General features: G+C 58.9%; 1 protein-coding gene across 1 annotated transcript; it reads right to left on the minus strand.

The window, feature by feature from the left end:
• Positions 1 to 307: 307 nt before the first annotated feature.
• On the minus strand, positions 308 to 25,572 carry SLC29A4 (solute carrier family 29 member 4). Its single transcript, XM_045075154.1, has 11 exons — positions 25,123 to 25,572; positions 11,176 to 11,346; positions 8,476 to 8,607; positions 8,129 to 8,242; positions 7,602 to 7,730; positions 6,226 to 6,300; positions 4,445 to 4,692; positions 3,790 to 3,925; positions 3,520 to 3,707; positions 2,369 to 2,609; positions 308 to 1,361 (listed from the first exon to the last, which is right to left on the minus strand). The coding sequence occupies exons 2-11, from the start codon at positions 11,333 to 11,335 to the stop codon at positions 1,222 to 1,224; spliced, it is 1,563 nt and encodes a 520-aa protein (XP_044931089.1). The 5' UTR covers positions 11,336 to 11,346; positions 25,123 to 25,572; the 3' UTR covers positions 308 to 1,221.
• Positions 25,573 to 26,579: the final 1,007 nt, after the last annotated feature.

Raw genomic sequence — 26,579 nt, forward strand, 5'->3', positions numbered from 1 at the left:
CCTTCTCCCTGACCCGAGAGCCAAAGGAGCACCAAGGTGCCCTACGCACCCCAGATGCTTCCAGTGCCCACGCCACTGTCCACCGCCTGGCTGGTGCGTGGAGATCCTCCCGCTACAGGACTGGTTCACCCCTGCCCCCCGCCTAGGAACTTCAGGCCTGGGTACGGACAAGGCCACTTGGCAGATGGGAAAACTGAGGGCCCAGCCATGTGGGTGGCCCCATCCCGCCAGGACCCCTTCCCCAACCCCCAGTGAACGAGGTGGCGGGGACAGCCCCCACCCGCACAGATGCTACTCAGAGGCCGCAGCTGAGCAGGTCTCTGCCTTCATCTTTTAATGGCCAGTGCGGTACAGTTAGTGGACAGACGGGGGACAGGACACAGGGGCGGGTGCTCACAGGGGTGCCATGGGCGTGGCAGGGCAGGCTCTCCTCCCCTGGAAAAGCCTGTCTTTGGCAAAACGCTCTAGGATTCCCTCAGTTTGAGGGTCCTGGCTGGGCAGGGACCCCACACCCCTCCCTCGGCACAGGGACTCACGTCCCTCCTCGGACCTCGCTGAATGAAGGTCAAGGACTGACGCAGGCCAGGACTTCCGCCGGAGTGTGTCCCTTGTAGCAGAGGGTGGAGCAGCCAGAGATGCGGTGGGGGTCCCCAGGCAGGTGCAGACCGCCAGGCCGGTGGCATCAGATGGGCGCCCGGGTGCACGGCAGCAGGGGGAGGGGGCACCCAGGCCAGTGCAGAAGCTGTGGTCGTGGAGAGGCCAGTGGAGACCATGGTCTGAGGCCACCAGGACCCAAGGCTACTGTTCCTTCATGGCAAATGGATTTTGCTTGGGAGAACCAGTGTTTGGGAATGGGGGGGAGTGGGGAGCCCCTCTCCTTGAGGACCTCTTCTGTCCATGAGGGCTCCCTGGTACAGGAGGGCTGGGGTCGGGGGGCCACGGGTGGGGTGGTCTGCTCTCCAGGCCGGGGATGGCCGCGACCCCAGGAGGCACTGCACACACACACGGGGAAGGGCAGATGTGAGACAGAACAGGGAGCACAGTGCTGGGTGGCCTGGGGTGGCCGATGGCTCAGCAGAACCCTGGGGCCGGGGTGACGGGCGTGACTGTCACCGGAGGAGGCCGGGGTCCCGCAGGCACTGTAGGCAGGGGGGTGGGAGGGGGCCTCGGGCCTCGGGTCAGGGGCTGTGGTGCAGGGGGGGGGGTGTGCCCAGGCCTGGTTCAGAGGCCGGAGGGGAAGGAGAAGTTGGCGGACGTGCGGAGACAGCTGCTGGGAGTGTCCCGGGTGAGGCTGTAGGTGCAGTAGGCCACCGCCGAGCCCAGCGTCAGCCCCGTCATGTAGGACACGGTCATGGTGTTCCCTGCGGACGACACCGGACCTGAGGCAGCGGGCAGGGGAGGGCGCTAGAGGACCAGCCCGGCGGCCCCGAGTCCATGCTGCGGCTCCTTGGGCGTGGAGCAGGCGGCCAGCCGGGGACCATTAGGCCCCAGTGGATTCACGGGGCCCCCAGGCCCTGCTGCTTTACTTGTCTCCTGCCCCCCCACCAACTCCACATCCCTCCTTGTCATGGACAATCCAGGATGTTTAAGAGCTTCTCGAACCACCGTGCCCAGAACACCACTGCAGGACCGCGTGCCCTCAACCCCCCTTCCCTTCCATCTCAGTGGGCGGCGATCCTGGAACAGCCCAAGCCTGGGGACTCCCTCTTGACCCCCGCTTCCTGTGTCACGTCTGCTCTCCCAACCCACCAGCCGGCCCTGTGGGCTCTACCATCAAAACCGATCCAACACCTGCCACTTTCTTGCAAAGACGTGGCACCCGCCCTCTCAGAGCCCCTGTCCCCTATGGTCTGGACGAGCTTACCCTCCCTCCTCCCTCCCACCCCACCCCTGCTGTTCCCTCCAACCGTGGGATGGGCTGTTCCCTCGCATTGCCCCACGGCTGGCTCCCTCCCCACTTCCTCCAGCTCTTTGCTCAAAACTCACCTCCCCGGGGAGGCCTTCCCTGACTGCCCCGCTTACATTTTAAATTCGCCAGCCCGACAGCCCCCCCCCCATCCCTTTGCTCTGCTTGGCTTTTCTCTGTCATGCTTCTGTCCACCACTCGTCACGCTGCATGTACTGTCACGCGTCACCTTGAGACCGTCAGCCCCACAAGCACAGGGATCACTGCCCCAGGTCCCCGGTGCCTGGAATCGGGCCCGACCCAGTCAGGACTCAAGAGTAGTTGTGCGATGCCCAGAGGAATAAGTGACTGATGCACGTTCCGCCCCTCTGAGCTCCCTGAGCTCGACTTGACCTTGGAACCCCGACGCACCTGTTGGCTACCTGGCCTTGGTTTCCGTGGGCCTCCGTTTCCCTGCCTTACCTGCCAGCTCGCGCTGCTTGGGGCTCACTTTGCCCGCCGCCAGGATCATGGGCACGCTGCCAAAGTAGCCACTGCTGACACCCATGAGCAGAGAGAAGACGCAGGGCCAGGCCGGGTGGCGCAGGGTAGGCGCGCCGCTGGGGTAGACGCACAGGATGAAGAGGGGGATAAAGGCCACGCGCAGGCAGGAGCAGGCCAGCAGGTGGGGGCCCCGCCAGTCCACGGGCAGAGCCGCCAGGATCTGTGGGGAGCCGGGCACGTTCACGGTCTCTCCGGAGCCCACTGCCCCTCCCTACTGCGGCCCCCAGACCCGGTCCCTGTCCCTGGGTGCTCCCATGTGTCCCTGTTCTCTGTCAGCTGTGACCACTCAGTCCATCAAATCCCTTGTTACAGCAACGCACAGTCCTTGCTACACTCTGCTTCCGTCTGAGCACTGCATGGGTTCCCCCCCCCCCCCGTGTCCCCCGCACCTTCCCAGGGTGCAGACCTCCAGGCTCCTGACCCTGCCTGAGAAACGAGGCCCTGAGGGTCTGGTGCGCCTGCAACAGTTTGCGGAGCAGGAAGTAGCCGGATTAGGGGTCAAGCTCACTAACTCAGCCTTGCTCCCTCGTGAACCAGATTCCTTTCTCGGACCGCGCTGCTGTGTGACCTCAGGCAAAGGGCTTTACTTCTCTGAGCCTCATGTTCCTTCACCAGAAGAAGGCCCACATCAGGCCTGCCCTGGAGATGACAATCTTGAGCTTACCCTAAACCTGACCTCTAACCCTGCCCTTCGCTTGTAGTTCAGGGAGCTGTGCCCACGTTTTCCTGGCCCCTTGGGACCTGCTCCCTGGTAGTACTTTCTGTGCTGTCTGTGGAGGCCCCTTAGTTAGGAAGTGCAGACACAAAATGAGGTCGGCCCTAGCCTTTGTGGGTACTGACAGCGTGTTGCTGCCCTGCAGGGTCACTAGGGCCACCTGTGGGGCGGGTGGGGTACGCCGTCTGGGGGCGTCTTAGCTTGGCTGCTCCTCTCCCCACTCAGGAGCTCAGGTGTCCTCAGCTCAGGGCCTGCCCCTCCTCGAGGACCCTCCCCACAGGGCCCCAGGCTCTGCTACCTCAACCCCGCGGTGCCCTCTCCTATCCCAGGGGCACGGGAGGGGCTGCAAACCTGCCTTGCCCACGAAGTCGGAGAGGTTAAACACGGCCATGATGAGGATGGGCAGCCACTCGCCCAGTACGCAGTGGCGAACCTCAGACTCGAGCCCCGGGAATAGGCACAGCGTGATGAAGTAGGTCACGGCGATGGAGAGCATGTCGGCCCAGATGGCGCGGGCCACAGCGTAGCGGTGCAGCAGCAGGGCTGTGGGCGGGGGGCCGGGGGTCAGGGGGCGCCCCCGGCAACGTCCAGAGGACAGCCCCAACACCCCATCCCCTGCCCCCACCTTGGAAGGAGGGCCAGCTCCGTGTCACTCTGGGCTGAGGCATGTCGAAGCGCGTGTAGGCGCCCCCACTGGTCACCTCGTGGGCCGGGCTGTCCTTTGGGGACCCACCATTGATCAGGCCTGGGCCTTGGTGCTCCTAGAGGGAGGATGGAGCCCGGTGGGCTATGGGAGATGAGGGGTCTCCAGCCCCCCAAGTATCTGCCCTGGCTTTTCCCTTGGCCCCCAATGCCTTTCCTGTGGATCTTCACAGCTACCCACCGCACAGGTCAGATTTCAGACCAGAGGCCACTTCTTGGGGAACCTCCCTGGCCACTGAGGGGCCCCGTATGTGCCAGCACTGGGACACCTTACAGCCCCTCCCCCCGTCTGCAAGGACTTCGCTGCTGAGGACACCATGGAGTGGAGAGGGCCCCCTCCACCCCCCAGCAGGGATGCTGCCCCCCCAACCACCCACGCGACCCTCCTGGCGCCCTCCTATGGGCGCCCACCGTGGGCTCTCCGGGGCCATGCAGCCATGCCACCACCAGAGGGCGCCCTAACCCGCAGGACGGCTCCGCACGGCTTGTGCCCGCCGGGACTCGGGTCCGCAGACGGGAGGAGGGCCGCGGGAAGGAGCCTGGCGGGACCTGGCGGCGGCAGCGCCCAGCACACTCACGAAGTGGACGTCCCCCGCGGCGACGTCGTGGTGCACGCGGTAGCCAGCTCTGCGGCCCGGACGGCTGTCGCGGGGCCGTGCCGTGTGGTAGAGCACGAACCGGCTGCGACGCACCAGCAGGTGCAGCAGGAAGCAGAGCAGCTCCAGGCCGGCAGACACCAGGAAGAAGATGAGCGTGCTGGCCCGCTCGTCCGGCAGCAGCAGCTTGGTGAGGATGCGGCTGAGGGATGCCATCACACCTGCTGTGCCTGGGTGGGGAGCATGCGCGCTGGGCCTGGGCCCCAAAGTCCACTTAAAGCCCCCCTGCCCCAACCCAGCCCCATCCCCCCCTGGCCACAGCCCAGCACCTGCCCCAGCCCAGGCCCAGGCCCCAGGCACGCAGGGAGCTGTTCACAGAATGCGCCTGCTCAGACGACTCTTCCCTGGCACTGTGGCCTGCTCAAACACACACCCCAAGAGCATTTATACAGCACCTGCTGTGTACCTGGCACCATCCAGCCCTGGGGACACAGTAGGGCAGGGGGAAAGGGGTCCTACCTCCTCAACACTCAATGGGGGGCGGGTGCTGTAAATAAGTCGCATAAAAATGCCAACATCTATGCAGGATGGAAAAGCAGGCAGAGGCTAGAGGGAAGTCCCCAGAAGGATGGGGGGCAGGCAGAGGCTTGGGGGGAGCCCCCAGCAGGATGGGGGTTAGGGGAAGGTAGGGGGAGCCCCCAGCAGGATTGGGGGGCAGGCAGAGGCTCGGGGGGGGGCAGCCCCGGCAGGGGCTGGCACGAGTGGTCCTTGTTCACGTGCCGGGAGCTGACAGGTGTGGGTGTGGTCTCGAGATCACGAGGGAGGGCAGTGGGGTCTTGGCAGGCAGGATGTGGGTGTGGGGTGTGACCGTGAGCCACGAGGCAGCGTCTGGCAGAAGCAGGCCATGACCACTGTGGGCTGCTCCCAGGGTGTGGGGTTCCTGGGCTCGTAAGCCACCTCAAATCACCACTCGACAGCCGCCTCGCTCACCTCCATGACAAAACACACAGAAGTGATCCGCCTGCCCCGGGCCTTCCTGGAACCAAATTCCACAGACGTAAGGCTTGGAGCCCTGGGGGCATCTGAGCAACCTCCCCACATGGTAGGGGGTGCAAAGTATCCCCAAGACAGCTTTCTGCCTGGACCGCACTGCGGGCCCTGGCCCCGCCCCGCACGGAAAGAGCCTGAGAACATCTGGAGGGAGGTGCTGCAAAGGGGCCCTGATACATGGGTGGGGGTGGCAGGGCCAGAGGGGAACGGCCACCCTGCCCCAGGCTGGAGTGCAGGGATCAGCCTGGAGGGCAAGTCTAAGGGTGGTGGGTAGGCTTCGGGTTTGGGGGTGTCATTTGCTGAGCAGGGGCAGGTGGACTGGAGATGGGGGCTTGGGACAGTGAGTCTGAGAAGCCGAGTGGGGGTGCCGGGCAGGGCTCAGTGTGTGGGTCTAGAAAACAGCGTAGTCTGGACAGGCTCACCAACCCTCCCGCCCCCGCATACACGCACACACAGACACACAGACACACAGAACACCCAGCCGCACCAGCACGCCGAGCCCCTCTAGACCCCGCCCTGCTCGGAGCAGATCGCGCATCTCCCATCACAAAGGTACGCACCCCGGTGCAGAGGTGCACGTGTCACAGCTGTTCCCTTCCTGCCTGGAGTCCCTGCCCCCACCCGCCAGGCAGGAGGACATGGTGGTCCCCGTCCCCTGCTCGGAGCGCGGCCCCTCACTGGGGGTTCCTCCTGGGGGGGCTGCAGATACTCACTCTCCCCGGTCATCACGCCCTGGGTGTATCTCTTGGGCAGCATCCCCGTGTACCCATAGAAGCTGGATTGCTGCACTTGGGGGGAGAAACAGAGAAGCAACTGTGAGATGCCACCATCACCTGTAGGTAGGCACAGAGATGGGCTCCACCCACCCCTCCCACCAAACAGCACGTGCCAGGGGCCACGGGCCGGCTCCATGACTAGTTCTGGCCAATGATACACACGCAGAAGCAACACGCATCACATTTGGCCGAGGCAGAGAAAAGCTCCCGTGGACTTCTGCATTTTCCTTCCCCTAGCGGCAGTGACCGAAGAGGCCCCGTGTGACAGACGGAGACCACAGTGGCCCGGTTCCCAGCGACCATGTGGAGCCTCGCCTCCGTCCACATGTTGGGACACGCAGCCAGAACCAGAAATAAGTCTTGTTCTAGGAAGCCATGGAGATTGGTGTTGCCATGGCCTCCCTGTTCTCATGCTAACCAACAAGCTTCTAGACATTCAGCGGCATCTTGGGGGTTAAGACGCCTGGGCTCAGACCCTACAGGTTAGCGAATCCGTGGTGTACATGGACAGACCGGAAAGGTCAAACTAGGAAAACTAGGATCACCTGTTCTTTCCAGGCATCTGCTTTTTAACAAAACAGAACAGAACGAAACGGACCTGAGGACACTGTTTCCCGGAGCCCTGACTTCACTGAAAAACACAGACAGTCACCCAAATTCTTCCACAGGCTCATAGCAGGCAACCTATTTCTTTCTGCTCGAAGAGCGTGGAAGGGATACAAGGCAACTGGCCAGGACCTTTCCGAGCATCACCGCCATCAAAGAAGAAGGCCAAGGACCATGTGGGATTAAAGGGGATTAAAGACATGACCGTGAGCACGGCGTGATCCCGGATCAGATCCCGGGTCAGAAACAGAATGCTTATAACGGGTGCTATCAGGACGACAGGTGACGCATGGACACCGGTCACAGAGAACAGCGCTGTGCAGTGTCACGTTTCCCGACTCAGGCTGCCGTCACGTGGCGATGGAGAAATATCTTACCTTCTAGAAAATACACCCTCGACCGTTAGTATCTAGGCAACTCCCACATGGTGTAAGGTGAAAACACAGATGATTTTATATGTATATGTATTCAGGGGTGAAACGTATATGTATCTATGGGTGTGACAGGGGACAGAGAGAAAGCCTGCGTGACAAGACGTCAGCCACGGGCAAGCTGACGTGAAAGGTCTATGGGGATTTTGCAAGCTTTCCGTAGGCTTGAAATAGTTTGTGGCACGGTGGCAAGTCAGGATGGTTCTGGAAGCGCAGGGTACTTGGAAGCACCACTGCCCCCGCCAGCCCTGCCCACACCCCGGCCCAGGTTCCTACCTGTGCAGCCTAAGGCCACGGTGCCCACAGCAGCCAGGTTGATGGCGTAAGCTTGGTCATGAGAGAAGAGCTGTAGCCAGACGTCACAGATGCTGATAAAGAGGAGGGGGCCCAAGGCCAAGAGGTAGCCTAGGGGGAGAGGCCAGAGAGGTGGGCGGTGGGCACTGGGCTGGGGTCTCCCCTCGTGCCATCCTTCCTGCAGAGCCCACGCAGAAGTGCCCTCTCTGTCTGCCTTTCTCAATACTGAGAGGGCTGAGGACATTTTACAAGTGCCTGGAAGGCTTCCTGGAGGAGGCACCATTTGAGCCGGGCCTTGAAGCGGGATGTTGCCACGAAGAGGATAAGGAACGGGGAAGAGCAGGCAGGGCCCCATGGCACGGTGTCGGGGTACACAAAAGCCTGGACCCTATTTTCACATGCTGACCCCTGTAACATTCCTAGGAGGCGTGCCCACTTCACACACGGGGAGACTGAGTCTCTGGGACCCTGGGGAGGGGAGCGGCCGGCCAAGTGTGCAGGCAGCATACCTGCAGTGATCCTCGTGTGCAGGCTCAGTCTCTCCACCAGCACGTTGTTCAGGAGCACGGCTGCCAGAGCCACCAGGATGTAGGTGAGGCTCATGTCGAACACGATCGAGGTCCCTGTGGGGGGAGGGGCAGCCAGCAGCAGATGCTCAGGGGGAGCCCCGCTCTCCGCACCCCTCCTCGCCAGGTGCCTGAAAGTGGCTGACGGCCCAGAGATGGGGAGTGGCTGCCCCGAGTCACTCGGTGACACAGGCTCCCCAAGCAGAGTTTTGGGAGGGTGGTGGCCGGTTTGGGAGGGTGGTGGCCGGCCTGTGGCTGGGGCGGGGCAGGGTGGGGCTCGGGGGACCCACCTGGGTACTTGTGGTGCAGGTAGTCCACATCGGTGATGAAGCTATTGTAGGGGAGCAGGAAGCCCACGCCGGCCAGCAGCATTGCGAAGTAGATGGCGTGGTAGCCGTCGTCAGGCACCGGCTCATCGACCGCTGAAGCCAGAGGCAGCTGGTAAGAGGGGGACGGACCCCTCGAAGCCCTGGCCACTGTGCCAGGACCAGAGTCTACTGTAGCACCGCCATCCCTATAACCACCACGGTCATGGCCGCCCTATCCACCGGCATGTGGCTACCCCGTCCCCCTTCACTGTCAGAGCTGTCCCGGCAACCCCCCACGGCCATCACCAATGCGGCAGAAGGGCCGTTGGAAGACTCAGCCAAGGTGAGACACCCCAGGATGCTGTCTGTGCTTTCATGGGCTGAGTCCTCCCATCAGCACTCGGGTGTCCAGGGAGCGCACACATGGACGCGGGAATTGGACCGCCCTCGAGAACCTTCAGAGACCCGCTAGCAACGCGGCCGCCTCCCACCCCTGTGCCCCGAGGCGGCTGGCCCCAAGGCAAGGTCCAGGTTCCCAAGGGAGAAACACTTCTGAGTGGAGACACGCCAGTGCCATTGACCGGGAAGCCACCGGCCACAGGCAGAGAAGAGGTCTGGCGTCCTGGCTGGGGCGGTTCATCCTGACTACAAAGGGGAGGTCAGGGATGGAACAGAACAGGAGCACGTCTGCAAAGCAAGAGGCTCCTCACAGCACCTCTTATGACTTCCACTCCCTGGGGCTGAAGTCAACGGAACACAGAACAATCCGGTTGTAACCTTTAGAAATGAAAGTCTGGGTCACCCCACTGGGCCAAGAAGCATTACCGGCTGAGGAGCTTACGGCAAAGGGTACGGACTGGGCAGTGGGGAAAGGCGGTTATAAACCCCAGCCATGGCCATGTGACCTCCCTGACCTCGATAGGAATATGTCTGTCTGTCTGTGTCTGCGTATTCACCCAAAGCCAGGGTTTTGTCCACTTCATCACTTGACGGGCTAACAGAGGATGTGCTTGTATTAAATCTCAGTATTTGAATCATGGGCTGTCAAGCGAGAGACGGGAATGAGGCGTCCTCCAGGGAAAGCGTCGGCATGTTTTGGGTGGTCGAGGGCTTAGCTGTGTTGCTTTGGGCAGCGGTATGACTCTGTCAAGTGTCTTTATTTGGAGATTAAGTATGGTTACAGAGCTGTGTTTGGGAGCCAAGCCGGGCAAGGGGTGGGCTGTGATGGGTCAGTTTAATGGGTTCACTTGGCAGGCTGAACTAATCCGTTGTTGCTCAGTCCGGTGCTGAATGAGCTGCTGCTGGGAAGGGATTTTGTGGATTAAAGTCCCTCCCCAATGGACTCTAAGTTAATCACAAGGAAATTGCCCTGGGTGGGCCTGGCCTAATCAGGCAAGACATTCAGGTCTTCCCAGAGCTGAGACCCCAAATAGCTCAGGCCCCTGGGGTTTCCTGAAGCAGCTGCCTTATGGACATCAGGCCACTTGGCCAGGCTCCACTGTAGTTGCTTCTGTTCTGAAATAAACCCATACACAGGTACATATATCTACACCTGGATCATTCATACAACTCTGTCTACTGTCCATGTCTCTCCTAATGCCTCTGTTTTTTTGGCTGAACCCTGAGTGACCCAGTGATTGTCACCAAGGCCACTATAGTTAAAACCACCATTGCTGGGACGCCTGGGTGGCTCAGTTGGTTAAGCAGCTGCCTTCAGCTCAGGTCATGATCCCAGTGTCCTGGGATCGAGTCCCATATCGGGCTCCTTGCTCCGCAGGGAGCCTGCTTCTCCTTCTGACTCTGCCTTCCACTCTGTCTGCCTATGCTCGCTCTCACTCGCTCGCTCTCTGACAAATAAATAAATAAAATCTTAAAAAAAAAAAAAAAAACCACCATTGCCATGGCCACCATCTGCTTCTGTGGTCCCATAGACCAGCTGCCAGGGCCATGGCCACTGGTTATCTAGTGCCATGCCAGGCCAGGGGACGTCTGGCACCTTGGGGACGGGCCCAGAGCTGGCTCTGCCGAGGCACTGGGGAGCAACCCGCTTCAGGGCTTGGCCTGCAGGACCTCTGCTTCCCACGTGCAGAGAGAGGGGCAGGAACCAGAGAACAAGCCCCAATTCCCGAGCCTACAACTGTGCCAGCATAAACTAGAGACGCCCCCAAATGAGCACAGAGACAGCCCTAAGCCATGTTCTGGGGCTACACTGAACATGGCTCCTGGACGGTTCCCCTTTCATAGAAGACATAACCAAAGCCCAGACAACGGTAACTTGCCCAAGGTGTCTAAGCTGCCAGAGGAAAGGAGCTGAACCCAAACCCGTCCAGCATCAGCCCCGCACGCGGCCCTCTACCCAGCAAGTCTGGTTGCAGAGGTAACTGGCCCATGTTCTCAAGGTGAGAGAACCGACACTCAGAGAGGTTTAGGCCCTTGTGCAAGGTCACACAGCCAGGACGAAAAATCAAGTTTTCACACCTCGGCCCTCCCCTCAGGCCCTTACCCATCTCCACTGAAGGGAGGCCAGTGAAGGTGACCAAAGCGACAAAGACATCAGCTTGATCGTCCCCACGGCAGACCCCTCCTGATGGACGCCATGTCCTGTGCTAAGGAACCCCCCCCCGCAAGGCTCTGCGAGAGTTCTCGCTGCCCATCCCAGCTTGCCACCCTCCCCCAACTTACCAGAGTCCGTGAAGCCCGGGACGCCCTGGCCCTGAGTCGTCCCCGCCGTCCCCTCCTCCTCCGGCCGGCAGCTGTCGAAGCTGAAGCTCATCACCACACTCCTTTCCGGCGTGCCCGCCACGCTGGGCTCCTTGAGGCGCTGGCTGCCCACGGAGCCCATGGCAGCCTGGGCTGCACAGAGCGGGAGGAGACGGGCTGAGGGAACGCGGGGGACCCCGGCCACTGCCGTGCCCCTGCAACTTGGCGGCCACACGCCATTCCCATCTCGAGGCACGGGGACAGGGAGCCCCATGTGGGTGGCACAGTGGCGCACAGGGCGAGAGACGGGGCGGAGGAGGAAGCCGGGGGCAGAGCGCGAGCCTCGAGGGTGCCCTCCCCCGAGTCTCCCAGACAGTAAGGGGGGGCCGTGCCAACCCAGACCCAGGCCCGCGGGACACTGTGAAGCACCGTGGCTCCCCCGTGCTGGGGCGGGAAGTTCTTCCTCCTGTCTCGCCTCAGTTTCTCATGCTTCATGTCTACTACCTTTGCCTTTAAAGGAAAGGCAGCTAATTCATCCGTGATGAAGAGACAGCCCCACTGGGGGCTGGGCTGGGGACAGGGAGAGTCTTGGGGGTTTTTTTCCCCCTAAAAGAGTTATCCGTTTTTCTTTTTTCATTTTTAAAGATTTTATTTTTTTTTTAAGTAATCTGTGCACCCAGCATGGGCCTCGAGCTCTCAACCCTGAGGTCCCACACTCTAGCGACTGGGCCAGTCAAGCCCAGCAATTTGTGTTTCTAATGATTTTTAACTATTGATCTTGCAGCTCCTCCCAGGGAATCCGAGACAGAGACAACACCAGAGCCTTGGGCCCTGAGCGTGGCCCCTAGACACCCCCACTACAAGCGTGTGCGGAGCGCCCACTTCCCGAGGGAGCCCGTGTGCTGGGACTGCCCCAATCTTTGCAGTTGCCTGCAAAGCTGGCTCTACCAGCTGGGGACTGCCTGGGCTGATGGACACCCATGAGCACAGAGAAGAGGGTCCGGGGTTCTCCGTCCGGGGGCTGGGAGGCAGGCGTAACCCCCGGTCGGCTCAGTGCTTTTCCTGAGTGTCCCCCAGCCCTGGGATCTCCTGCCACATCTGGAGCTGGGGGTACCAGGTGGGATTTAGGACAGAGCTGGGCCTGGTTTGAATGACCGTGGCCTTGGGCAGGATCCCCCCACAGGAGGCTCAGAGCTCCAGGGCCCTGTGCTCCTGGCCTCCCGGGCAGACAGGAAGGCTGGGGAAGGAGCCAGCGTCAGACAGTGGTCTACAGCAGTGGAAGACTCCCCACCGCAGTCCACGCAGGGCATAAGCCCAGCCCCAGAGGATGCCCGAACCCCGGACCCCTGACCCGTGTTCTGCAAAGCTTCCCAAGATGCAGCGCCCTGGCCGCGCCTGGCCACGCCACCCGGGAAGGCGGACGTGCTCAGCATCGAGCCCGGAGGTGGCCCTACTCCTCCCTCTGGCTCATCGGGGAGGCAGGCAGCTGCCGCCCATAATGCCAACCTCAGCTGCTGTCCCCACGTGCTGCTCTGGGCCCCTCCGGTGGGCAGGGGGCTCTGGCTTCCCCCGTGGCAGCCCCAGGCCTCTAGGCATGACCTCGCTGGGGGCAGAATTGGGGGGAGCACTGAGGTGGCTCGTCTCCACCTCTCCTAGGCCAACTCGCTCCCTCCCAGACCCCTCAGTCTCTACACCCACGGCCTGGAGCCTGATGAGCTCTTACCCCTGCCCATTCCTCCTCCTCTCCTGTGCCTCTTTAGTTAAAATGTAAGGACATGCACATGGGTTTAAAAATCCCAAACTGGGGGCACCTGGGTGGCTCAGTCATTAATTGTCTGCCTTCAGCTCAGGTCATGACCCCAGGGTCCTGGGATGGAGGCCCGCATCGGGCTCCCTGCTTGGCAGAAAGCCTCCTTCTCCCTCTCTCACTCCCCCTGCTTGCCTTCTGTCTCTCTGTATCAAATAAATAAGTGAAATCTTAAAAAAATAAAAATCCAATAGTGCACAGGCTCCTTCCTGCTCCCCCCACCCTGCCAGGACCCCTCCATGTCCACCCATAAGCCTCAGTTTCCCTCCATCCCTGTTGTGGACAAGGAAGGTGAGCCAGTACTTCACAAATTGGGGAATTGGGGTGGGGGTGGCTGGGGGGTCAAAATCCGGGCACTGCTGTGGGCCTGAGTGGGCTCCTGACCCCAGCCATCATTAAACCCAGGCTCACGGGCCCCCAGTTTGCACAGAGAGCCAAGGCCAGAGGTCACGCAGCTCGCGTTAAGAGTCCCAGCCAGGGGGCGCCTGGGTGGCTCAGTGGATTAAGCCGCTGCCTTCGGCTCAGGTCATGATCTCAGGATCCTGGGATCGAGTCCCGCATCGGGCTCTCTGCTCAGCAGGGAGCCTGCTTCCCTCTCTCTCTCTCTCTCTCTGGCTGCCTCTCTGTCTACTTGTGGTTTCTCTCTGTCAAATAAATAAATCTTAAAAAAAAAAAAAAAAAAAAAAGAGTCCCAGCCAGGTTGAGCAGCTCTGGCACCCCCATTTCACCTGTGACTGAGATGTGCCCGCCAGGCCAGGCTGACTCCTCTACAGCGTGTCCCCCTAGATGGGCCAAGGAACCTGAATTCGATTTGGAAAGCCTGCCCGCTGGCCCTCTTTAGGCCTCATACTCATCCTGGGCCACAAGCCCTAGCCAGCAGGACACCCTTGGATGTCCCTGGGCCCCGGTGCCTAGGCCCATTGAGTTTCTTTGCTGCTCCCCCACAGCCAAGCCCACACATTGCCCAACTACTCCCTGCTGGTTCTGCCCGCAGAAAAGGGGGTTTCAAGGTCCCAGGCTGCCCCCTTCCTGCAGTTGCCACTGGAGAGGTGAAGGCACTGGCCACAGGCTCTGGCCGGCAGCTCCCACAACCCAGACCCAGCCCCTCCTCCCTGGCCTCGGTTTCTGCGGGTCCCAGGGCTGGCATCACTCTGCGTCCCCCAGGCTGCTTCTGTGTGGCCCTATCAGCAACAAAGTTGGTTCCCAGCCCTGCACCCCTAGGCAACAGACAGACTCCCCAGGCCACCATGAGGTGACCCCTGGGCACAGGCCCTGCCTCTTACAGAGGCTTTTCCAAAAGCTAGGAGGGAGCCGGCTGGGAGAAGAGGCGAGATCGAGATCGGGCAGAGGACGGGGTCCAGGGAGGAACTTCAGGTGGAAGGACCCTTTGGGCATGCCTAGGGAGGGAGGTGACTCTCAGACCTGGGCATGGCCTAGGACCACTGGCCACTCTCCTGGGTCTGGGTCTTTTGCTCTCAAATGGGCTGACTGTGTGTGGGGGGGGTGCTGGCCCAGTCCAGATGCTCGATGAGGCAGGGTAGGAGTACCCTCTTCCCAGAACAAGGATGGGATGGGGTGGGAGATTTGGGGTCCCCGGAGCCACGTGCCCCCGCTCCGGGACTCAGCTGCCCCGAGTCGGCGCGGAGGGGGATGGGGCGCGGAGTGGGGCCACGCGCGCCGCAGACAAAGGCTCCGACAGGTCTCCGCGTCCCAGCCCATTCCCGTCCCCGCCCGCCACCTCCGCGGTGACCGCTTACCTCGGCACGGCCGGGCCCCGGGGTCCTCGGCGCGCCCGGCCCAGCCCGTGCCCGCCGCCCCTGCGCCGGGACCCCTAGGCGCCCGCGCCCCACGCTCGGCGCTTCGGGCCCGGCGCAGCCCTTGTCCTCCGCCGAGTCCGCTGTCCGCCCGGCCCGGGTCAGCGAGCGTGTCCTGGGGGCGCAGCCGCAGCGGCGAGCGCGATGGGGGCTACCGCGCTCCGCCCTGGGGGCTACCGCGCTCCGCCCTGGCCCGCCCCCCACGCAGAGCCCCGCCTGCCTGCCCCGCCCTCCCTGCCCTCCCCGCCCCCTCCCCGCGCGGAGCCCCGCCCCCACCCTGCCCATCCTTGGGAGCCCGCAGAGGCGGGGGCGGGGCCAAGGTTGAGGTCATCGCCCCCATTCCCCAGGGAGGGGCGTGGTGGCACCCGGCCACCCCCGGGGTGGGGACGTCGTATGTAGCCTGCCACCCCCACTGATCTAGCCCACCACCTCCCCTCATGGGTGTGGAGGCCCAGTACTCCCATGCCCACCTCCTCCTGCCCTGGGTCCTCTGGGGAGGGGGCAGGCCTGCTGTGCCCAGATTAGTGGGTACAACAGGTCACGCGGGTGGCCGGACTCAAAGTTTTGAAGGATGAATAGGAGTCCGTGGGCTGGAGACTGTGAGGTGCCCGGATTCCAGCCAGGTCGAGGGGTTGACTCAACCCCTGTGCCTCTCCCTTGCATGGTCCCCACCCCTGCCCAGTGTCTCCTCCCCCCAGCTTGGGAGTCTCGGTTTTCTCCCAGGTGGATGGAATTTTAACGGTCTCTCAGGGCTGAGGGTCCCAGCTCACCCACTTCTGTTGGACCCTCAGTTTACTCTTCTGTAACGTGGTTTAAGAGAAACGCTGTGGAAGCTCAGGGGACATTGCAGAGAGAAGCCTGCAGGGTCGCTGGCAGAGGACATGAGCCAGTGATGGAGGGGGATGTCCATGCAGGGAAAGGGGTCCTACCACAAGGTGAGAACAGGACCCAGGTGAGAAGTGGACAGGTCCTGGGTCCCGCTGGGGCTGGGAACTGTGTCTGTGGGAATCAGGCCCATCCCAGCTTACCCCCGCCAGGACTGGGCCACCAGGACGGGGTCAGAGGAAGTGGCTGCTAAGGCCCCCACCAGGCTCCTGCCTGGATGCCTCCCCTCGCTTCCCAGCAGATTTGGTCCTCCTATTGGGGTGAGACCCACTTCTGCCACCCAGCAGTCAGCCCAGAGCTGCACCATTTCTCAAAGCCTTGCCCGTCCCTTCTGGAAGACCGTCAGCCCCCTGTGAGTAAGCCCCTGCTTGACTTCTGTCTGGATCCTCAGCCCTGCACATGTCTCGTGTTGTTTGAACAGGGGAGATGGCCAGCTGATCAAAGTGATTGATCTATTTATTTCTTTGAGAGAGAGAGAGAACGCAAGCAGAGAGGCAGGCAGAGGGAGAGGGAAAAGCAGACCCTCTGCTGAGCAGGGAGCCAGATGAGGGACTCGATCCCAGGACCCAGAGATCATGACCTGAGCCAAAGGCAGACGTTTAATCGACTGAGCCACCCAGGTGCCCCAAATGACTGATTTTAAAGTAAACGAGTCTCGTGCTTCCTCGGTGGGTCTGGAACTTTGAAAGGGCCTATGCAGGAAGCCATGCCGAGGAGCTCTCCTGGGTGTAAATAAAAATTATTCAGTGTGTGTGAGACGCTGCCCTAGATACCGGGGACAGGTTGGTGGGGGGGGTCTCCGCCCCCAGGGGGTGTCAGTCTAAGGGGGGACACTGGAAACAAAGAAATAGACATTTTGGGCAGCATCCAATGCCAGCAAGACAATAGGACAGAAGGGTGGCCTAGTGTGTGACTGTGGGGACTGGGGTGGGCATCATTGCCTAGTGGACAGGGAGAGCCATTCTGGGAAGGTGACACCTGAACAGAGTGATGGAAAGGAGCCCATTGTGGGGTGGTTTGTGGTAAGAATGTTTTGGGCGCAGGGAACGGCCAGGGCGAAGTCTGGGAGCCAGAAAAGGCTCATTATATTCTAGAGCAGAAAGAAGATCAGGAAGAACCTTCCGGTGAAAGATGGGAGGTGAGGTCAGGGCAGAAACCCAGCCCGAGGGGAGGTCTTGCTGTCAGTGGGAAGGGGTGGGAGCCCCCCAGAGTGGTTCAGCTGGAGGAAGAGGCATGACCCGACCTGGATTTTTAATCCTCGGTCGCTGGTGGGAGTGCAAATTGCAACAGCCCTTCTGGAAAGTAAATTGGCCTAAAAAACATGCTTACCCTTTGATCCAGAAAATCTAGCCCAAGGAAATAACTCTAAATACAGAACAGGCTTTGTACCCAAAGATGGGTGTTGTAACAGCGGAGCTTTGCAAATACAGCCCCATTACCCGAGGAGAGTCGGTAAAGGAAGAGTCATCGTGTGCAGACAGACAATGTGATCGTTATATTTGAAAGACCCAGGGGAGCCCGTGGACGTCTGTGTAACCACACTGAGGAGTCCTAAGTCGCCCCTGGGATGTACGATTCTGAGGTACCCCCGGACCGTGGAACCGGTGGGGGGAAAGTGGTTAGGAACACAGAAACAGGGAATGGGAAGGAACCCAAAAGACACTTGGCATCTAGGCCACAACATGTTTTTAAAAAATGGGTAAAATCGGGGTGCCTGGGTGGCTCAGTGGGTTGAGCCTCTGCCTCCGGCTCAGGTCATGGTCTCGGGGTCCTGCACCTTTGAGAAATGGTGCAGCTCTGGGCTGACTGCTGGGTGGCAGAAGTGGGTCTCACCCCAATAGGAGGACCAAATCTGCTGGGAAGCGAGGGGAGGCATCCAGGCAGGAGCCTGGTGGGGGCCTTAGCAGCCACTTCCTCTGACCCCGTCCTGGTGGCCCAGTCCTGGCGGGGGTAAGCTGGGATGGGCCTGATTCCCACAGACACAGTTCCCAGCCCCAGCGGGACCCAGGACCTGTCCACTTCTCACCTGGGTCCTGTTCTCACCTTGTGGTAGGACCCCTTTCCCTGCATGGACATCCCCCTCCATCACTGGCTCATGTCAGTGAAACTTCCCTTCTCAGAGATCTTGAGGCTCCTCAGAAATGTATTCTTCATTTTGGATGGAACATTCAGGATAAATATGATCTGTTCGAGTCCTGGGGTTCGGGGTCCTGGGATCGGGCTCTCTGCTCAGCAGGGAGCCTGTTTCCCCCTCTCTCTCTGCTTGCCTCTCTGCCTACTTGTGATCTCTCTCTCTCTGTTAAAGAAAGAAAGAAAAAATCTTTAAAAAAAAAACAAAATTAAAAAATGGGTAAAATGATATTTTAGGAAAATAAAAACAAGCAGGCAACCTGTTCCCAGAAGAGAAAGGAATTTACCTAGAACAATTACTAGACAGGACCTAGAGGATTCTGTTGAAGATCGATTGTCCCCTCTGTTCGAAATCCCAGGCTTGGTTGGGCAGGTTCACAGAACTGCAGAATTTTACTGAAGTTTTAAAAAAGGAGCCACAGCATGGAAAAAAAAAAAAAAGAAGAAAGAAGAGCTTCTTCAACGTGACAGGTTTCTCTAGGAAGACAACAGACCTGTCTCACCTATGAATAGCCATATAAAATCCTCAATGAGATGGTAGCTAACAAAAACCACTGACTTTAGCAGGCTCGACCACGTGGTACACGCAGGGATGATCTCGTGTAAAGAATGCTTTTGCCATCACGCGTCGTAGGAACAGGTCAAAGAAAAAACACACGGTCACGGATACGGACACTGAAATGGGTAAAATACCACATTTGGCTGGCCTTTGGTTAAAGACAATATCTATTCCTAATTATTTATGGACCCTAACGAAATGGGAATTAGGCTTTTATGTGGATGGCAAGTCAACGACCCAGGTCTTGAAACACGAGAAGCAAGATTTGGATAACTCTGGTATTTTGCCCTTCGGCCCTCCCCCACGTCCGAGTGCTCGCTGGTGACGTTCAGCAAGAGAAATAAGTAAGACGTTTAAAAATCGGAAAAGAGAAGTCGAATGATTGTTCTTTGTAGGTGACAAGATTATACAGCTGTAAGAGCCATGGGACCAAGATGAAAATCTTTTGAGGGATTTCTGCAGCTCTCCCATAGGAGGCGCAAGAGACAATCAGAGAAAGGAAACGAAAGAAGATTCTTAGACATCACCAACCCGACAGATAAAAATCCCTGGAATAAGGTTATTTTCTTAAAAAAGATTTGTTTATTTGAGAGAAAGAAAGAGAGCACAGAGGGAGACTCTCAGACAGACTTTCTGCTGAGCACAGAACCTTATGTGGGTCTCGATCTCACGACCCCAAGATCATCACTGAGCTGAAATCAAGAGTTGGATGCTTAATCAACTGAGCCACCCAGGCAGCCCCTATCCCTAGAGTAATTTTAATTAGAAACGTCCAATACCCATACGAAAAACTTATAAAAGGACATTTAAAAAAAAAAAAAGAAAGAAAGAAAAACCTCTTCCAGGCACCCAGAAGAAAATAAACAAACAGAAAGGCATGCCCTGTTCTTGCGCAGGAAGACGCTACAAAGTGTGACCAACATGTCATTTCTCTAAATCGATCCTCTGATCTAACATCATCCTAGTAAAAATAACAGCAAGATGTCCTTCCTTTGGAATTAGATAAACTGCTTCTGGAATTCATACGGGAAAATGAATTTGCAAGAATGAGCCCAGAAAAGACTGCAGGAGAAGAAGGAGGAGGAGGAGGAGAAGGCGTCGAGATAAACGTCTCGAGATAGACCTCGAGATACGCACCTGAGCTAACCAAGGGGACAGAAGGCAGTTCCAGAAGTCAACCCAAATTCATGCGCTGACAAAGGCAGCTTGATGTACCCGTGAGAGAAAGATGGATTATAATATAATATAATATAATGTAATGTAATATAATATAATATAATGTAATATAATATAATATAATATAATATAATATAATATAATATAATATAATTGGATTCTGATCTCGTGCCTTATACAAAACCTAAACCAGAACCTATGGGCTCTGTTTCTCTGGAGATCCTAAGGCAGTGTGAAAAACCATGGTGTTGGGACACCTGGGTGGCTCAGTGGGTTGAAGCCTCTGCCTTCAGCTCAGGTCATGATCCCATGGTCCTGGGATCTGAGCCCCACATAGAGCTCTCTGCTCAGCAGGGAGCCTGCTTCCTCCTCTCTCTCTCTCTCTGCCTGCCTCTCTGCCTACTTGTGATCTCTCTCTGTCAAATAAATAAATAAAATCGTTAAAAAAACCAAACATGGTGTTACAAAGGGAGGGAGAGCATACACGGGTGTGCTTGCCTGCACACAGATTGTTCTGGAAGGATGATAGGTTGGCAGATAACAGTGATTGCTTTGGAGAAAGGAGACTGTGGGGGCTGGGGTCAGAGAAGGGACAGTTATTTTCACTGTAGCCTTTTAAAAAAAATTTAAATTCAAGTTAATTAAAATTTTTCTGTAGCCTTTTGTAAGCTTTGAATTTTTTGTTGTTGTTGTTGTTAAGTAAGCGCCAACATGTGAGGAGCCCAATGTGAGGCTTGAACTCATAGCCCTGAGATCAAGACCTGAGCTGAGATCAAGAGTCAGACCCTTGGGCGCCTGGGTGGCTCAGTGGGTTAAAGCCTCTGCCTTCGGCTCGGGTCCTGATCCCAGGGTCCTGGGATCGAGCCCCGCATTGGGCTGTCTGCTCTGCGGAGAGCTTGCTTCCTCCTCTCTCTCTCTGCCTGCCTCTCTGCCTACTTGTGATCTCTGTCTGTCAAATAAATAAATAAAATCTTAGAAAAAATAAATAAAAATCTTTGAAAAAAAAAAAAAGAGTCAGACCCTTAACTGACTGAGCCACATGCCCCTAACTTTCACTTTTTTCAAGTGGAACACGCGGGTTACACAGTTACACAACCATAACCTTCCCTCCACATGGAGAAGTGACTAGAAAGAAATGTAGCCAACTGCAGACCTGTGCTCCTGAATGTTCCTGTTTCTCCACCATTTCTACAAGCCCAGGTCGATTTGTCATGCTTTTTGCTGCAAACATGTTTTTTCATGGAAAATGAAACATGCGGAGATAGACATCTTATCTGCCTCCCCTGCCTGGTTCCCGTGCTCCCCTCCTGACGGCACCGAGTGATGGGAAGACTCGGGGCAGAGGGACCCCCGGGGGCTGGAATAACAGGAGAGCCTTTGGGGTCTGGATTAGGGCCAAAGTCCCAGCCTGTGATTGATGTCGCCCAGTGTCCAAAGGATCTGAGCAGAGGATGGTGGTGTGTGTGTGGGTTCAAGGCTGTATTGTGGGGACTCAAGGGTCATCGGTGGTAGGAGGAGTGGGTGCCTCCGAGAAGGTCTCAGAGCTGAGAGGTGCGGGCCATCCCCATCGCTGGCTGGGTTAGAAGACTTCCTCGGGTGCTATCCAGCTGTGGGCTCTGCAGAGCACGAAGGAACCTTTGGTGTCAAGGAGGAAGTGGGGCCGGGATTCCCCGGGTGGCTCAGTCGGTTAAGCGTCTGACTCCTGATTTCAGCTGGGTTCCTGATCTCAGGGTTGGGAGATCGAGCCCCTCAAAGCGTTCTGTGCTGGGCACAGATTCTCTCTCTCTCTCCCTCTCCCCTTCTCCACTGTGTGTGTTCTCTGTCTTTCTCTCTCTCAAATAAACACAGAAATCTCAAAAAAAGAAATAAATAAATCTCCCGGCTCCCCTATGACGTGGGACAATTAGCAACCTCGCCCAGGTTATGTGTGAGGCCCAGAAAGGTCCCCGGCTGGTAGGTCCATGCTGAGCCTGTGACTTTGGATCCTTGACTTTGGAGGGCTCTGTGCAGCACCAGGAAGGGGCTCCCTGCTGGGGGCACCAGGGTGGGCAAGGCTCGGGGCCAGGCCTACTGTCACTGCCAGTGACACCCGGGCCTCTCTGATACCAGTGAGGTCTCTGCTAGTTGATGTCTGTCCTCTCAATTCTGTAAGCAACCCTCCCTTGGAGGAAAGCCATCTGCCAGGATGAAAAATGCAGCCAATAAAGGCCCCAACCATGCAGCAGGTGACAGGCTGTGGCCAGACATGCAGGAGGAGCCTGTGGCATGCCTGTCCCGTCATCTGGGCCCCTGTGGCACAGCCAACTCGGTGCCGGGAGAGGTGGTGCTGGGATCTGCCTCGGGCCCCACCAGCAGGGGTTTGCCTCAGTTCTGTTCAGTCCAGGCTGATATGATTCCTTGAAAACCTCATGGGCTTCCTGTGTATCAGATTATAACACCCTCCAGTGGGTAAAAGCTGCACAAGCACATGGTTCTGAGACATTCTCTCTCTGTTTGGGGCTCTGGGACATGGCACTTAAGGGTTTTTGGAGACTTCTAGTTAAGCCAGGAGAGTCCAAGTGTTATGATTCTCAGAAGCCTTCCCATCTCGCCAAAAGTTTCGAGCCCAGCCTGGAGGGTTGCTCAGCCCTGTCCGTTACTCCGGACAGTGGCACCTTGGAGATTTTGCCATGTCCACACCAAAACCTGGCCACAGCCCAGGCATCCCCCAGAGGAGATGAGTACCTAGACAGTGGTCCTTCCAGACTGTGGCTTAGTTCTCAGCAATAAAAGGGATCACATGACTGACACCCCAACAATTAGGAGGCATCTCAAGAGCGCTGCAGCGAGTGGAAAGGCATCACGGGCACAGAAGGGCACACACGCATTCATATGGAGTTCTAGACGAGGCAACGCAGCTCTAAGGCAATGAAGACGGTGGTACCCCTCGGGAATCGTGGGGGGGGCACGGGGGGTTACCTGGGGTGACAGCGATGTTCTCTATCTCAGCAGAGCTCACTGTACACAGTGTGTGCATCTGTCAAAACTCATCTGGTGTCCATTACATTTGCGCATTTCACTGTTGGTAAATTCTGCCTAAAAAAACTCCCACCAAAAAAAACCCAAAAAACAAAACAAAACAACAACAACAACAACAACAACAAAAACCACCAATAAACCAAAACCCCCAAAAACCCAAACCCAAACCAAATTATCGACCTCTAGCTAGTGACGAGCATGTTTAGCAGTGAAGTTGTCTGCCACTGACTTAGAAATGTCTTAAAAACAGCAAGATGGGTTGGTGGCTGGCGGGGGAGGGGGCGGGGGGACGGGCAGCTGTCCCAGAAAGCTAACGGAGCAAACACAGACAGCGAGCATATGGGTGCTCTCGGCCCATTCTCGCGGATCTTCTTTATGTTGGAAATGTTCATAATAAAATGTTGGAGGGGAGAGAAGAATTAAGAGAGCCTCGCGGTGCCCCGGCCTGCCCGGCACGGCTCCTGCGGGGCTGTTTTGGGCCACCGCAGCAGCGCCATCTGCTCCCTACGGAGCTCAAACCTGATTTAGTCCCAACTTATTAACTTAAAGCCCATTAGAATCTTCCCGTCCACTGGTACTCGCAGCCAAGAGCCTGGGGCCTGTCCAGGACGCAGCCGGGGTGGCCAGGGAGGGAGCCCCCCCCCAGGGCGGAGGGAGGCACGGTGCGTGGGCTGCTGTTTATGGACGTGCCTGGCGGGGCCAGGCTCAGCAGATCGGGGAGGGATGGGGGTCTCTGCTCCTCCATGTCCGCTTGGCGAAGATGACTTCGCCGAAGTCATCTCTAATTCTTGCACAGACCGGGGTGCCCCGGGGAGCACCCTTTCAGAGGTGGAGAAGCCGGCAGGTGAGTGGTGAAGTGGGGCTCCCCCCGGGGAGGGAGGCTCTCGGCCCCATATGCACCGCGGTTCATGGTCACAGTGGCCCCGGGACACGGGATCACGGAGGCACCCGAGGCCCCAGGGACCACGGCGGCAAAACCTATTTCTGACCGTGGACAAAAAGGCCCCTGGAGTTGCCCAGGCGCCGGCCCCAGAGAGGAGAAGGCCTTTGGCTGTCGTCCCCCAGCGAGGACACAGAGTCGGCCCAGCCCACGGCCCCTGTCTCTGTGCAAGGACGGTGACATCAGGCTTGGGAGAAGAGGAGACCCAGCCATCTGGGCAGAAAAGGCAAATCAAATAAACAAGCAAAGCCCATCATTCTCTCCTGAGAGGGCAGAGATACCCGTGCGGTGCTGAGCGGGGTGGGATGCGGGGGGTGTGGGGTGGCCCCGTAGAGACAGCAGCGGCGGCCAGGCTCTGCTCAGATTCTCACCGAGACTCTGGTGGGGGGGAAGCTAGGACAGAGCGGGGAGGCTCCTGTCACACAGCCAAGCCAGGCTGACGCGCGTCCCTCCTCGGCCACCCCTGTCTGTCCCGTGGGTTATGCCATGCCCCGGGACCCCTACAATCCCAGTCCTGGAGCTCAAAGGGGTGGCACCCCCTGACCAGGCTCGAGGACCGGGATCCCCAAGCCCGTAAATGGGCTCCCGGGTCTCCAGCACTCAGGACACCCCAGGTCGGCCAGCGGTCTGCGATGAAGGCTCCCGGCGCTGCCGCCGCTGGAAGCGGGCCAGGATGACAGAAACTGCCTGGCCTGGCTCCCAGAGCGTTGAGCAGGGAGAGCTGTTCATTATGGCTGCTGTGGGTGAGGTGTGTGTCAGGGGGAACCTTGGGGACCCTGGGAGCTGCGGGGAGCACGGACGCCACCCTCCCTGCCGGGTCCAAACCTTTGGCTCCCCTGCCCTCCTGGGCCATGCCGCTGCCTCCCTGTCACCCCAGCCACACCCAGTCTTCCTGTGGTGTCCCCTCCCCCGCAGGGAGGCAACCCCTTTCCGAGCTTTACTCACAGAGTTCCCTCTACCTGGAGGGCGCATAGGTCATTACAAGCTCCCCTCTACCCCATCAGTATCCGTTTGTCTGCAAAGGCTCTGGGCCACTGTCCCCTCCTCCAGGAAGCCTCCCGGGACTTAGGTGAAATAGAGAGGACCGGGAGCTCTCACTGGGTATCCAGCTGCCATGACAGCCTGATTTACAGGTGAGGATGAAGCCCAGAGAGGTAAAGGCATCTGGCCAGCGTCACACAGCTAAGCTGCTCTCTGTGCCTGGGGTGGGGGTGGGGGGCTCCAGAAGTGAAAGGGGCTGTTCACAAGTGGAATCTTGTCCGTGGGGGTGCGGGGAGGGCAGAGTGACACCGGCCGGTTCGCAGAGCCCCTACACGCTGTCTCGCGTCCCGCCGCTCTCACGCTCATTTCACAGATGAGAGGATGCCGGGGAGCCCCAGAAGCTGGCCCGGGCTATGAGAGGATGCCGGGGAGCCCCAGAAGCTGGCCCGGGCTATGAGAGGATGCCGGGGAGCCCCAGAAGCTGGCCCGGGCTTTCCCAGCCGGTCTCGGTGGAAGGGGCGGAAGCAGGGCTGGAGCCCCGCGCCTGTCTGCGCCTGGAGCCGGTACCCTGCTTGCGGCCGGGGCTCCGGGCCACACCTGCGCCACATCCGGGCCTTACCTGGGGCTTGCTGCGCTCGGTCTGAGGGCTCTCCGGTGGACTCGGAATTCGCTGGTCGGGCACGCTGTTCGCGGGAGCCTTTGTACTCTCTATTTACAAGAGGAGGCTTGTGAGCACATTAGCAGGGTAACCAGGGAAAATGTTTGGCTTCCGTGGGTGGGAATTGGAGCCATCTGTTCCCAAGCGCCGAGAAAACACTGGAGCAATCGCGGGGGGCCGCGGGGAGGGCTCCCTAGAGCCCGCAGGCTGTGTGTCCCAGGGCGGGGAGTTCACCCTTTCTGGACCTCGCTACCTGCCCTCTGCAGAGCCGATGGGGACTGCACAGCCGCCACGACCTCAGAAGACAGCCCAGCCGCTTCCCCTCTCCGCCTGCACACCCCCACCCCCTGTGGTGTAGACACGGCCCCTCCCAGGCAGAGGAAACACAGGAAACCGACAGGAGGACAGCGCGGGCCTTCCCAGCACCAGCTTCTGGGGTTTTATCTACCATTGGATTCGTTTTGTTCCCAGGCTGAAAATAGCTTTATTGTTTCCTCTGACTATAAAGATGGTAATTCACCCACCCAGGGAGGTCAGCCGAGTGAGAGGCGCCGCTCCTTGGTTGGAGGACATCTGTTGAGGGGGCTACGGGTCTAGACGTTTCTGTGAGCTGCTTGCCATGTCTGTGGGGCCTCGTGTGCGGTGAGATCACCGACCTGGAGACGGCAGAGAGAGACACAGGGCGGCCACCCCACCCAGGACCCTTTGGTTCCTCATCAAGGTCCCTGGAGACTGTCCCCCGAAGCCTTGTCCCTTCCTTCGCTCGGGTGAGCAGAAAGCTTGAGTTTGAGCCTTGGCATCAGACAAATCTGAGTCTGCCCCGGAGCCTTCTGCCTCCTAGCCGTGGGACCGCTGAGCAGGGCTCACTTGCCTCATTGGCCAAGAGGAGGTTCCCGACAGTGGCTGTATCACAGGGTCGTCGCTAACGACGTGAAGGACACGTGCCGACCGTCGAGCCCGCTAGCACTGAGGTCAGTGCCCGGCAGCTGTGAGCCACGCTCGGCAGGATCAACAGTAAAGTGCCCGGGGCGTCTTGCCAGGAGTGACTCTAGATGCTCTGGGCTCTGTGCCCGGCATGCAGGGTTTCACGGTGAGGCTGGACCGCCCAGCCCGAGGTCCGTGCAGGTGGCTCTCTGCGGGTCGCCGGGTGCAAGGGACAGCTCAGGCTGCAGATGCACGTGGAAGAAAGGGTGACGTGCCTCGTCGGGCGGTGGGGGATGCTTTTCGTCCCTCGGTTCCAGAACATCCAGGCAACCCGGTGGGGGGGATCAGCAGCCCGGGCAGGCCTGAGCAGGAACCCCTGCAGGACAGGGCAGGAGAGGAGTGGGGGTCCCCAGAACGCTTAGGGCATGCGGGCCTGGGTGCTGGGGGCCGATGCAGGAGGGTCTCCTGGGGCCCTTGGGGGGCGGTGGGCACAG

The sequence above is a fragment of the Mustela putorius genome, unplaced genomic scaffold (genome assembly GCF_011764305.1).
Source record: "Mustela putorius furo isolate JIRA1106 unplaced genomic scaffold, ASM1176430v1.1 tig00000139_pilon_pilon_pilon, whole genome shotgun sequence".
NCBI lineage: Eukaryota > Metazoa > Chordata > Mammalia > Carnivora > Mustelidae > Mustela > Mustela putorius.

Bases quoted from the DNA above. Each gene is read 5' to 3' on its own strand.
- SLC29A4 (XM_045075154.1), bottom strand. From the start codon at position 11,335: ATGGGCTCCGTGGGCAGCCAGCGCCTCAAGGAGCCCAGCGTGGCGGGC. The intron at 8,608-11,175 runs GTAAGTTGGGGG...CTCTGGCTTCAG, and splicing joins CCCGGGCTTCACGGACTCTG to CGGTCGATGAGCCGGTGCCT. The intron at 4,693-6,225 runs GTGAGTATCTGC...CTCCCCACCCAG, and splicing joins GGGCGTGATGACCGGGGAGA to GCACAGCAGGTGTGATGGCA.